We start from the raw sequence: 12,844 nt of genomic DNA, 5'->3' as shown, positions 1-12,844 counted from the left end.
TGCCGGGGAGGGGGAGGGGCTTCCCGAGATGGTCCGGAGACCCAACCTGGGACCCCAGGCCCCGGGGTATATTGAACAGAGGAGGCCGGGGTTCTCCCCCACCCAGTGGGGAAGCTGAATGGGGAGACACGACCCCCCATGGCCCCTCCTCACCCCTTTTTTGCCTCCTATTCCCCGAGACCTTCCCTCTCCCAATGGGATTGGCTGCACTTTTGACTTGGCCGGTTCTTGACCTGGTGGATGTGTCTGCAGTCCGGAGAAAGGAAAGATCGAGGCGGCAGAGCACACCATCCTCCTGCCCCCGACTCTGTCCGACCGCACCCCCTTTTTGCCTCCTTGGAAGCTCGCTGCCCGGAGTCACGTCCAGAACCCAGCGGCCATCTCCATGGTGCCAATTACCAGCAAGTGTCTTTCCTGCGGCACCGGGTTCAGGCAGCTACTCCTGCCCCCCGAGCCTACGGGGCAGCTTTGCAAGGATCCGGCGCCAGCTCCGGGGGCCCCGCACCCCCGGCTTGAAGAGGAGCTCAGGCCTCCCTCCGCCTGCCCATGGAAGGAGCTCTGCTGCCGCCTGTTCGAGTACATCTGTCTGTCCCCTGCCTGTTTCTCTTTTGGCGGCTCTAGGACATGGGGTCCAGCAGGGACCAGGGGAAAGGAAAGGGGTGCCCAGGCCTGGCAGGGACCCTCAGGGCACCTGGCTCGGTGGGGTTGTAGGAAGCTAGTTTGCACACTGTGGGCGGACCGGAAAGAACTCTGTTGGCTGTGTTTCCACCGAGGAGCTGCAGGACCCTAATTTTCGAGAACCCCAGCCCCAGAGAGCTCACCAGTCTCTGAATTTGGGGGATGCCGGTTTAGAGAGGGAGTGTGAAGAAAGCTGGGATTGGGTGCCAAGGTGAGGGGTTCCCACGTAGGAGAATTCCTCCTTGTCGGATGAGGTCAAAGGTCATCTTGTCTGGCCCTCTGCCTCCAGGCTAAGGGCCTGGGCACCCGAGCTCCCCAGTTTTAGTCTTTTTAAACAAACCATCCTGTACTAAGGGCAGAACCCACTGCTCCGGCCTCAGTGACCTTGGCTCAAGGAGAGAGAGAGTGAGGCGAGACAGGAGTGTGAGAAGGGGAAGATTCCTTCTTGAGCAGGCCTGGGGGCTGCCTTCCCGGCCCCACCTGGCCCGGTCCTCCCTGGAGCCTTTGGAAGCCCTTTTGCATGCAGGGAGGACACAGGCTGGCCCCTTTCTGTAGAAGCACATTTCTGCCACCTCCCCTGGGAGGCACCCAGCCACCCACTACCCACGCACACACTGTTCCCCCCCATCATTACCCAGTCCTGCTGTGTAGGACGTAGTCTTGGTTAGCCGAGTAGGCTTAGAGTGCCTGGCCGTGGGCCTGGTCTTAGCTTCACATAGAGTCCTTACAGAGGGGATGGAGAAAATTCCAGGAGGCAGCCTTCTCCCTGCCGGCCCGGCCTGGGTCCAAGCCTGGACCTGGGTCAGGGGAGGCTGGCCCCTCCTCCTCCTCCTCCTCCTCCTCTTTTTCCTCCCCCTCCTCATGTAGGGTTGTAGCCAGAGCCGCCCATGACACTCAGATGTTCTGATTTATTACCCTTGGGACTGATTTTATTTAGGAAGCGCTCCTGATGATGTGGGCCTTGGCGGGGCTGGGGCTCCATCAGAGGAGGTGGTTTCCACTGAGGATTGCCCGGCTGTGTTCTGTCCCACCTTATCCCCACTTCCCCCCCGCCCCCACCCCCCTTTTAGGCTGTGGACCAGGTGAGTCCTCCCACCTGGAACTCCCCCCACCCCTGGCCTATTCCCAGCCCTGGGCATCCTTCGAAGTTCTGGTTGAGTTGTAGCGCCCCCCTGCACAGGAATGGGGAGATGGAGGCGCCCCCTCCTTAGTCCAGGAGGCCTTCTGACCTTCCTGGAATCTTGGCGGCTGGAATCCCAAGGCTGGGGAGGAGGCAGCGGGGCTCAGAATCAGCCCCTCCCCTGTGCTTTTTTTTTTTTAACCAGTGTGATTTCTCTGCCGTTTGTTTATTACTCACCATTCGGAATATTTTGAGCCAGGAGAGCGCCTTCTCTCTCCAGCTGTCATTGCTCTGGTAGTTCAGAGGTAGCATTTCAAAGCCGGGGTGGGGCCTGGCTGTCCCAACCTGAGGACGGGGGCACAGCCTTGCTCCCCAACCTGAGTCCGCCCTGTTCAGGGGTGGGTCTGCACAGCCTTTATAAAGAGAGAAGGCGCTCCAAAGCAATAACATCCTGAGGGTGGTCACCGAGGGCCCCCCTCAATGACTTTGTGTTTGTTCTGTGGTTTCTCAGCTCACCTCCCGGAGGGGTGGGGTGGCACGGGGGCTGGAGCCCTCTTTCTTTGTATCATCGTTGTGAGCACATGGCCGCCCTCCGAGGGGCTCCGACCATTGGGCATGGGACCCCCCCATCTGTCCTCACCCAGGAATGGGGCCTTGGGGAGGGAGTGGCTGTTCTCATCATTAGCTTTGGGGAACCTTCCAGCCCGCTCCTGTCTGGTCTTTTGTCAGCTCAAACTCCTCTATTTGGAGAGGAGCTGAGAGGGTGGCACTGGGGGAATTAGGGGTGTGAGGAGCCTGGGGGTCTATAGGGGACGATTCCTTTTTCAGTCTCTGGGCCAAAGGTCACATGCCGGGGTATGGTGGGAGGGAGTCATTTCCACTTTCCTTCTCCAGAATCTGCCTGTCACACTAAAGGGAAAGGAGCTTTGAAATGATTTCCATCTTAACAAAGAGATCACAGGCCCCTGGGGTCACCTGTGAGTTCACGACACTGGCAATCTGGGCCTCCTCAACCCCCAGAGGCTGAGCTGGAGCCAGAGCAGGACCAAGTGGGGCCACCATCTCCCCCCCTACCCTGCCATATTTCCTCTGCCCTTCTCTCCGTGGCCTTCTCCCACGGGCCTTGAAAAAGATGGGCAGCGCCGATTATAGTCCCATCTGAGAGGGCAGGAAACCAAAGCTCAGAATCAGTAAGTGGCTTGCCCAAGACAAGACCCCTCAGCAATGAGGCCAGAACAGAAGCAGCTCTGTCCGTCCTCCTCCGTGGGACAGCATAACATTGCTCCAGGGCACATGCCATAATAACGATCTGTGACCTTTAGGCCCTGGACCACCCCGCCCTGCTTGCTTGCATCTGGATGGGCCAGTGACTTTTCTGGGCCTTGGTTTGGGGGGAAGGGTTGCCATAGAGACCTTGCTCTCCTGGGTGGGGGATGGGGGGGTCTGCCCTGATTGACATGAGGCTGTGCAGGCTGTGGTCCTGGTCTTGATGCTAAGTGGGGACTCCCCCTAAGGGACCACCCTGAGGGAGGCCAGACACCACTTCCTGGGGCTGTGTGGGGGTGAGGGGGGCAGTGGTACACCTCACCTTAAGGCATTCCCCCCCAAACCTTCAGATGGAATAACATGGGAACTTCTCGGAGTGCTTTACACACCTGTTTGTTTTCAAAGTGCTTTTATCTCGGTGTACCCTCACAAGAGCTCCCAGCAGTCGGTGGAGGCCTGGGTGAGTTATCAGCCCCATTTTACAGAAGAAGTTGAGGCCCGGGGAGGGGAAGATGCTCACTAAGGTCCCACTGGGAGTTGGTGGCTGAGCCCAGGGGAGAACTCAGTTCTCCAGCGGTTCAGAGCTCTTTTCTTCAAATCGGGGCAAAGCACAGTTGAGGTCATGCACTTGACAAGCTGATCCACCGTCCAGCTCCTTACATCTGGAGCTCATGGGCACATCTCAGCGTTGAGAGGCACCGCTGAGCCCCGCTGCCCTTGGAGCACAGCTGTTGCATGAGGCAAGGCCACCTGCGTTTTATTTATTGAGCAGCAGCCCTGTGCCAGACCCAGGGGACGGGGTACCCCGACTCCATCACCCACTGTCCTGCAGTGACTCGTTTGGGCTCCAGGAGGCTCCAAGTCTTATAGCAGCACCTCTGAGTGGACGGAAAGCTTTCATGTCCATGAGCTCATCTGACTCACAAACCCCGCCCAGGAGGCGCTGACCATGCCCGTTTGACTCATAGCTTCTGTGAGGGCAAAGTGGAGACGAACCCGGGGCCTTGGCCATCATCTCAGCCCTTTCACCGCACCACTGCCTCCTGAGGGGGTGGCAGGAAGGCAGACCCCTGGTCCTCAGGCCCGCTCTCCACTCACCTTTCCCCCTCTTCCCTCTCCAGGAGCAGGAGCCCCTCAGGCTTTGGGGGAGGGAGGGTTTCTGGGGCCCCTGGGTTGGAGCAGGTCACGTTGCATTGTGTTCATGACCATGTAGCTCATGTTGAAAATTAAAGTTTTTGGCTTTTCTAACCCAGCTTGCTCTGTTTTGTGTTGACGCAGTTCCCTCTGGGATGCTGAGGGCCGTTGGTTTTAATGACCTGAATGCTGTGGGGTGTCAGCTTTGTTAGTGTCCATTTATGGGTCTGGGGCCCATCCCAGCACCACTTCCAGAGGTGCACAGGAGGGAACAGGATACTGGGTGAACTCATTTAACAGATGTGGAAACTAAGGCCCAGGGAGGGGATGAGAATTCCCTGAAGTCCCATTGTGGGTGATTGGCGATAACCAGACCTCACAGTTCTCAGAAGAGACTGTGGCCCAGGGACTGCCTTGGCAGTCCAGTGGTTGACTCCACACTTACAGAGTAAAGATTTGATCCCTAGTCAGGGCGCTGAGATCCCACATACTGTGCACAGCAGCCGGCGTTGGGGGTGGGCGGGAAGACTGGTTTGGGTAGTCCCAGTGACGTGGTGAGTGTCAGGAAGACCCCCTCCCCCATCCGAAACGGGCTGGCCGAGGACAAAGAACATGAGATTCGGGGCTGGGGCCAGTTCCACTCCACAGCCGAGTAAGAATGCGTGGTCTTTAAATGGTGCACAGTTTGCCCAGTGGTCCCCGCTGGATGGTGAATGTTTCTCTTCGGTCCATCTGATCCCCGTGCTTCTCATAGTGGGAGCAGCTGGCCTCACTGGTTAGGATTCCAGTGTACGAAGTCGTGCATCGCCCCCACAACGCCGAAAACCCACGTCACACAAAAGAAAAACGGGCCTGCGGAGAATGCATGTGGCCACGCCTTCCTAGAACAATTGGGGCCACAGGGCACTTGCACCTACGGGGCAACTTAAAGAGTCGTGCTTTTGCTTATGATGCGACTTTTAATGTCTTTTTGGAGAGGAGAGCGGGGCTCGCGCCACAGAAGGGAGTGAGAAACTGCTCGTGGCAGAGGACGGCATTGAGGCCACGGCCCCTCAGCCCTTCTCCAAGCTCTGGGGAGGGTGCGCGGACAGGCGAATCCAGACCTTCAGGTTCTAGGATCGACCCCCCGGATGAGTCCTGTGGGACGAGTCCCGTGATTTCTGGGGCCCATCCGAGGACCACTTCCAGAGATGCACAGGTGGGAAGGGCTATCAGATAGACTTCCGCCGGGCCAGGGGCCTGCCGGGTCTGCCGCCGCCCCCAGCCCCGGGGCTGGCGGGGGGCGAGAAGCCGGGATTGTCGCGGGCGCACAGCTCCAGCCGGTGGAGGCGGCAGGAGATGGAGAGGAGGCCGGCGCCGTGCGCGGGCCCTTGGCTCTCGGGCGCCCCCGGGCGGAGCGGGCGGGCAGCGCGCTCAGGCGTGTCCGCGCCGGCCGCCAGGAAGCGCAGGACCACGAGGTTGAGGAAGGCGCCGATGACCGTGAGCCCCAGGAGGATGTACAGGAAGCTGAAGGCCACGTAGGGCGGCTTTCTCTGCAGCGCCTCGTCGTTCTGCAGCGCCACAAAGTCGCCGAAGCCGATGGTGGTGAGCGTGATGAAGCAGTAGTAGTAGGCGTGGAAGAAGGTCCAGCCCTCGAAGTGCGCGAAGGCGGCGGCCCCGAGGGCCAGGGTGCTCGCGCACACCAGCAGCCCGGCCACCACCATGTTCTCGGGGGACACGCGCGGCCGCCGCAGGCCCAGGCAGCGCTTGGCCGCCAGCAGGAGGCGCCGCACCAGCGCGTTCAGCCGCTCGCCGAGGCTCTGGAAGGTGACCAGGGTCAGGGGGATGCCCAGGAGCGCGTAGAACATGCAGAAGACCTTGCCCGAGTCCGTGCCCGGCGCGGCGTGGCCGTACCCTGGAGGAGGAAGGAAGGGGGAGGTTGACGAGTGGCCGTCTCCTCTCACACAGGCCTTCTTCCTGCCGGGTCTCTCTCCCCATCCTCCAGAGCCCGCAGAGCATGTAGAAATGCTGGTTCGAACTAGGTCATTCCCCCGGCTTTAAAAACCTTGGGTGGCTACCCATAATCGGCCCAAGTTGTAAACAACCTAAAATATTCCTCTCCTGGGGGAATGGATAAACAACCTGTGGTACATCCATACAACGGACTAATTCTTTTCAGCCACAGGAAGGAAGGAACTGCTATTTCCTCAGCAACAGAGGATGGGTCTCAAATGTTTTATGCTGAGTGAAAGGAGCCAAGCTCAAAAAGCTACATATTGCTGGGTTCCATTTAAATGACATTCTTTAGGATAACTGGCAAAACTTCTGTGGCAAAACTGTAGGATGAGCGAACAGACCTGTGGTTGCCAGTCCTTGCAGCTGGGAGGAGCGAGTTAACTAACTACAAACAGGCACGATGGAATTTGGGGAGTGGTAGAGACGGTCTGCCTTGAAATCATGGCTGCAGTTACACGACAGGTTTTCATTTGGCAAAACCTGCACAGGTGTACACTGAAAAAGAATGAATTTGAATGTCTGTAAATTGTGCCCTTGATAGAAAAAAAAAAAAAAAAACTGTTGTGGCTCCCCAGTGTCCACAGGGTACAGTCCTCGCTCGCAGGCAACGCCATGAGCTGAGCCCCCTCCCCCTCCAGCCTCACATGCTATTTCCTCGCAGCCCTGTCCTTTTCTCATGGGTCACCTCCCCTCAGTGGTCTTTCCCCCCTGCTCACATCCACGTCGCCTTTCCCAGTTCCTGTGCCAAGCCAGCTCTCATGAAACACCTATTCACTCTGGTGGAGTCCCTCACTGAGTCCCCTGAACTGTGTCGGGAACGCAAACATGAGTGGGCTTCCTGGAGTCTCGGCACACAGAACAATCATTGTGGGGTTAGTGGATGTGTATCTCTTCCAGGACCCAAGGTCCTGGCAAGTGAAAGCTTTCATGGTATTCTCAAAGTACCCCATAACCCAGGAAAAGTCAGGTGTCCCTTCCCCAATAGAATATGCCTCTTCTAGCAAATTGGCCCCATCTGCCAAACGATAAATACACCTTTGGCCTGTGCTGTTCCGCAGTGAAGAAAGTAGTTCTCTAAAATACACACATGTGCAAAGTGATGTGCGCATGTGAGTTGTCGTTGCCACAGTGTTGGTGACAGGAAAAATAAGAAACAGCTTAAATGTTCCATCAAAAAGAGCCTGGTGAAGCCAGGCATGGTGCCATCCAATGATGGTTGTGGTTCCAACTGAGGGCGATTTAGCCCCTGAGGGGACAACTGGCAATGTCTGGAGACAGGTTCGGTTGTCATACCTGGAAGGTGGTGGGATGCTGCTGGCATCTGGTGGGTAAAGGCCAGGGTCCTGTTCAATATTCCTTGATGCATAGGACAGTCCCCACAATCAGAATTTGTCGTGTCCAACTGTTGGGGTCCATTGACTGTGGCCCACCAGGCTCCTCTGTCCATGGAATTCTCCAGGCAAGAATACTGGAGTAGGTTGCCACTTCCTTCTCCAGGGGATCTTCCTGATCCAGGGATCAAACCTGCGACTCCTGCATTGGCAGGTGAATTCTTTACCACTGAGTTACCAAGGAAGCCCACCAGAAGAGCCAGTCCAAAATGTCAGCAGTCCCAAGGTGGAGGAGCCCTGCTTATCAGCCATGAAAAAGAGGACACAGTTCTTCAGGGACTGATGTAAAGAAATCACCAAAATATACGAAGTGAAAAAAGCAAGAAACAAAAAGGCATGTATAACATAATGTCTCTATCACGTATGAAAGTGAAAGTAGCTCAGTCGTGTCTGACTGTTTGCAACCCCATGGACTCTATACAGTCCATGGAATTTCCCAGGCCAGAATCCTGGAGTGGGTAGCCTTTCCCTTCTCCAGGAGATCTTCCTAGCCCAGGGATCGAACCCAGGTCTCCCACATTGCAGGCAGATTTTTTACCAGCTGAACCACCAGAGAAGCCCAAGAGTACTGGAGTGGGCAACCTATCCCTTTTCCAGAGGCTCTTCCTGATCCAGTAATCAAACTGGGGTCTCCTGCATTGCAGGTAGATTCTTTACCGACTGAGCTACCTATGTGTGTTAGAAAGGAATATACAGGCAGAGAAGATACTTGGAGTTCAGTTCAGTTCAGTCGCTCAGTCATGTCCGACTCTTTGCGACCCCATGAATCGCAGCACGCCAGGCCTCCCTGTCCATCACCATCTCCCAGAAGGATACTAAAAAAACAGATAACTGCATTTGATCCAGAGAAAGGAATTTATAGGTTGACAGATGCGGAGAAAGGGAGACTTCCTTTTCATCCTATACCTTTTATACCGTGTGAAGTGTGTGCATATATAACATTTGAAATGTCAACACTGGATACATATATTATATTTAAAGATCTATGACTCCACGTTCATGTCCCTACTTCATGGCTCTATTAGTCTGCCTCTATCTATTTGCGGGGCAGGGACACTGCTGCCACTAAACTGTGAGGCCCTTGAGGCCAGAGTCCAATCTAGTCATTTCTCATGTCCCTGATCACCAGTGTCCTGCACAAAGAGCTCAATGAAAATTTAATAATCAGTAATAATAATACTCAAACCAGATTGAAGGAGGTACAGAGTGTGAGACAGAGCAGCGTCTTTAGGAATAAAAGGCCAGGCAGTGCTGTTTCCAGCCATTTGTCTGGTTTCGACAGAGAGGAAAATGAATAATGATAATAACTAAGCATGCTAGGTACTCTACATGGATTATTTTATTTAATCGTCTCAATGACTGTATGAGGTTACTATCCCCATCTTAAAGATAAGGAAACTAGGCTCAAGAGAGAGAAAGCTGCCCAAAGGTCACAGAATTGAGCTATTAACCACTATCCTCGATAGCTTCTCAGTGGCTCTTTTCTGTTCCTGCGGAGCTCATCCCCTGGGTTCTGTCGCCTGGCTCTGCAAGGCTAGCTTCTGCAGCCTGGACCACACAACCATACTGGCGCCCCCAGGTGGCCAAAGGCGGTAAAACGGCTATTTCCTCAGTCTCTCCACACCCTGGTCCCTACTCCCTCCCCATCCCAGGTGCAGGTCAGAGGCGAGCAGTCAGAAGTGGAGGCCACATCCAGCTGGAAGGCCTCCAAAATGTGGGGGAGGGCAGAGGAGGTGGACAGGGTCCCACACCACTGGGTGCAGTGACAGGGAGGGTCTTAGGCTGAGCCAAGAGAGAGAAGCAGGAGTGCCCAGGCTGACAGGAGGGGTCCAACGGGCTGAATAGGAGCTGGGCCCACAGTTGGCAGATAATGAATTGTCATTATTGCTAATTAACACTCCCTACTTAGCCTCAGGACTTGTGCTATGCATTTTACCTGCTTGACCTCACTTAAACCTGGCAATCACTCAGTAAGATAGCAACATATGCACTTTGTAGTTGAGGAAACCAGGGCTCAGCGAGGTACAATCAATTGCCAGAGAAGGCAGGAGGCAACAGAGATGAAAACCAGAACTCTGGCCTATGTAATTTCGGAATGCAGGCTTTCAACTCCACCGCTAAACCCACAAACTCACACTGACTTGCAAGAGCATTATGGAAGAACTTTCTCTGCAGCACTGGTTTCCAGGGTGGTGGTCCAGGCCCAAAGAGACACTGGGACCGCCACAGCCAGCCTGGGGGAGTGGCTGGAGCCCCGAGAGCCTGCTCCCCTCCTTTTCTGCTTCCCCAGGCTTGGGCTCCGCAGGAGTCGGTAGCCATGGCAACGGTTGGCGGTCCAGATGCTGCAGAGAAAGTCCTCTGAATCCCCGAGGGTGAGGTCCAAAGCTGGTGGTAATCAGTCATTCCTTTAACAAATATTTATTGAGTGTCTACTACAGGCTAGGCACTGGCCATATTGCAGGGACTAAGACAGATTAGGCGCCCATTCTCTTTTTTGTTATAACACAAAAATCAATCTCCCCCACCGCACACACACCTTTTTTTTAGTGCTTTCTACTTGTCAGGCCCTGTGCTAAAACTTTCTACATATATTATCTCCTTAATGAAAACTGTCTCACTACAGCCTTGAGATAGGGCCTGTTAGCACCTCTCTTTTACAGAGGAGAAAACCTGAGACTCAGAGAGGTTAAGCAACTGATCTGAGGTCACACAGCTAACCTGATGCCCCCCAGGCAAGTAAGCAACTCCAGCCACTTGGGCTTCCGACTCCACTTTACCAGTTTCCCAGCCCCTGCCACTGCCTCTTGGCAAAGGGGACCTACTGGCTCCTCCCAGCCGGGCCTGCTTGGAAACCACAGAGCCCACCCGACAGAGGGAAGCAAGTGAGGCTCGGCGAACTGAAATGACTGCTCCAAAGTCACCCTGCCTGGCAGAGGCAGAGGTGGGACTGAAACCCCGGGACGCCGCGGGCGCCTGGGGATGGAGCGAGCGCCGAGGAGAGGCGCCGGGGGCCGCTCACCGATGGTGGTGATGACGGTGATGGCGAAGTAGAAGGAGCCGGCGAACTTCCACTGGCGGCCGGCGCGGTGCGGCTCGGCTTGCAGCGCCAGGCGCTCCAGCTCGCGGTAGTCCTCGGCCGAGAAGCCGTACTTCCTCCGCAACTCGCTCCGCTTCTGGGCCAGCAGCCGCTTGCGGCCGCTCTCCGCCTCGGACTCGAGCGCGTCGAAGACCGCGGCGCCCACCAGGAGGTAGGAGACGATGCACAGGACGAGCGCGGCGGTGCGCGCGCTCTGCTTCCTCATCGCCGAGCCCCAGGCCCCGCTCCCCGGCCCCGCGCCGCGCTCGCCGCCGCCCCGTCCATGCGCCCCGACGGTCGCCCCGCGCCCCCCTCGCGGCAGGAGTCGGGGCTGCGGGCGGCTGGGGTGTGGCACCCCGGGGCGGCGCCTCGGCGGGGCGGGGCGAGGGGGCGACAAGGGCCCGGAGGGCTCCTGCAGCTGCCACCTGCCTGCGCCTCCCCTGCCTTGGTTTCCCCGGCGGCGCCCCGGGGCTGTAGCGTCTGCAGGTCATGACAGCGGGACCGAAGCGCCCAAAGCCCAGCTCTGCAGGCGCCCTGTCTGCACCGCCCCCCTCGTCCTGTGACCTTGGGCAAGTCATTCATTCCTTCGTTCGTCTGTCATCCAGCAAATATTTACCAAGCACCTGCTGGTACACACAATCTATTACATTCCTGGTATAAATAGAGCTGATATCCTAGGATAGAGGGTTGGATGAAAAACAAACAAAAAGATAATTTAAGAAAAGTGTAAGGGTCTTCTCTGGCGGTCCAGCGGTTAAGACTCCGCGCCTCCACTGCCAGGGGCGCGGGTTGGATCCCTGGTCGGGGAACTAAGATTCCTACAGGCCCATGGCACGGCCAAAAAAAAAAAAAAGCGTGAGAAGGAAAACGTCCTGTCTTGCAAGGCGGGCGGAGGGTGGGAGCTGAAGGGGCACTTACAGCTGAGCTGGTGGGAGAAAGCGTCCCTGGGGAGCGACTGGCACCATGTGCGGGCCCTTCAAGCAGAGAAGCCAGTGTGTCTGGAGTCACAGAAACTGGGGTGGTGGGGGGTCAGGGTGGGGGTGGGGATGAAAAGGAAGACAGAGTCCACTTCACAGGGGATTTTACAGGCCCTCTGAAAAGTTCCCTGGTGGCTCAAACGGTAAAGAGTCTGCCTGCAGTGCGGGAGACCTGGGTTCGATCCCTGTGTCAGGAAGATCCCCTGGAGGAGGAAATGGCCACCCACTCCGGTACTCTTGCCTGGAGAATCCCATGGATGGAAGAGCCTGGGGAGCTACAGTCCATGGGGTCGCAAAGAGCGGACACAACTGAGTGACTTGACTTCGCTTCTTCAGTGCAATAGAAACCCTGGAAAGGCTGTAGGCAGGAAAACGAACACCAGTGATCTAATTGACTTTTTTTTTTTTTTTAAGAGCATTCTGTTTATCTTTTGGGAGAGAGATGGTGGCCCAGAGTGAAGGCCAGTTAGGAGACTCTTGTCCTCCAAATGTGTGCTGAGGGTGCGATGGAGATGGAGACGAGTGGGTGGGTCTGAAATGCTGTGGAGGCGGCACCAGGCACACTCGGCCAGCCGCATGCTTACATGACGATGGAGTGAGGGCAGAGGTGACCTGTGTCCCATCCAGGCCTGGTCCATAAACCTGCCTCACATGTCAGGCCCCCACCATTCTTCCCCAACCACAGACGATTCGGACGCCAACCAGCCCATCCTAAAGGAAATAAACTCAATATTCATTGGAAGGACTGAGGCTGAGGCTGAAGCTCCAATACTTTGGGCCCCTGATGCAAAGAGCCAACTCATTGGGAAAAACCCTGATGCTGGGAAAGATGAAGGCCGGAGGAGAAAGGGGCGACAGAGAATGAGGTGGTTGGATGGCATCACCGACTCAATGGACATGAGTTTGAGCAAATTCCAGGAGATGGTGAAGGACAGGGAAGCCTGGTGTGCTGCAGTCCATGGGGTCGCAAAGACTAAACAAGTCTTTAGGCAAGGACAGAGCCACAGGGTGGGAGGAGCTGGGGAGACACACTGCAAAGGATCTCCCAAAGGAACACCTATTCTGAACTTCGATGGCATTAAGCCCCTGACGTCTGGAGTCCATCTGTAACTGTAGCTAGTATTACCCAGATGCACAGAGCAAAGGACATGCTGGTGGGTTAGATGTGGAGGGTGAAGAGGGTCGCTGGCCTGAACAGCTGGGCACT

General features: G+C 56.1%; 1 protein-coding gene across 1 annotated transcript; it reads right to left on the bottom strand.

The window, feature by feature from the left end:
* Positions 1–5,409: 5,409 nt before the first annotated feature.
* KCNK15 (potassium two pore domain channel subfamily K member 15) lies at positions 5,410–10,886 on the bottom strand. Its single transcript, XM_068987817.1, has 2 exons — positions 10,604–10,886; positions 5,410–6,092 (listed from the first exon to the last, which is right to left on the bottom strand). Exons 1-2 carry the CDS (start codon positions 10,884–10,886, stop codon positions 5,410–5,412), a joined length of 966 nt encoding a protein of 321 aa, XP_068843918.1.
* Positions 10,887–12,844: the final 1,958 nt, after the last annotated feature.

This window comes from Capricornis sumatraensis, chromosome 15, assembly GCF_032405125.1.
Source record: "Capricornis sumatraensis isolate serow.1 chromosome 15, serow.2, whole genome shotgun sequence".
Lineage (NCBI taxonomy): Eukaryota > Metazoa > Chordata > Mammalia > Artiodactyla > Bovidae > Capricornis > Capricornis sumatraensis.
This window is presented reverse-complemented; position numbering and strand designations above follow the sequence as displayed.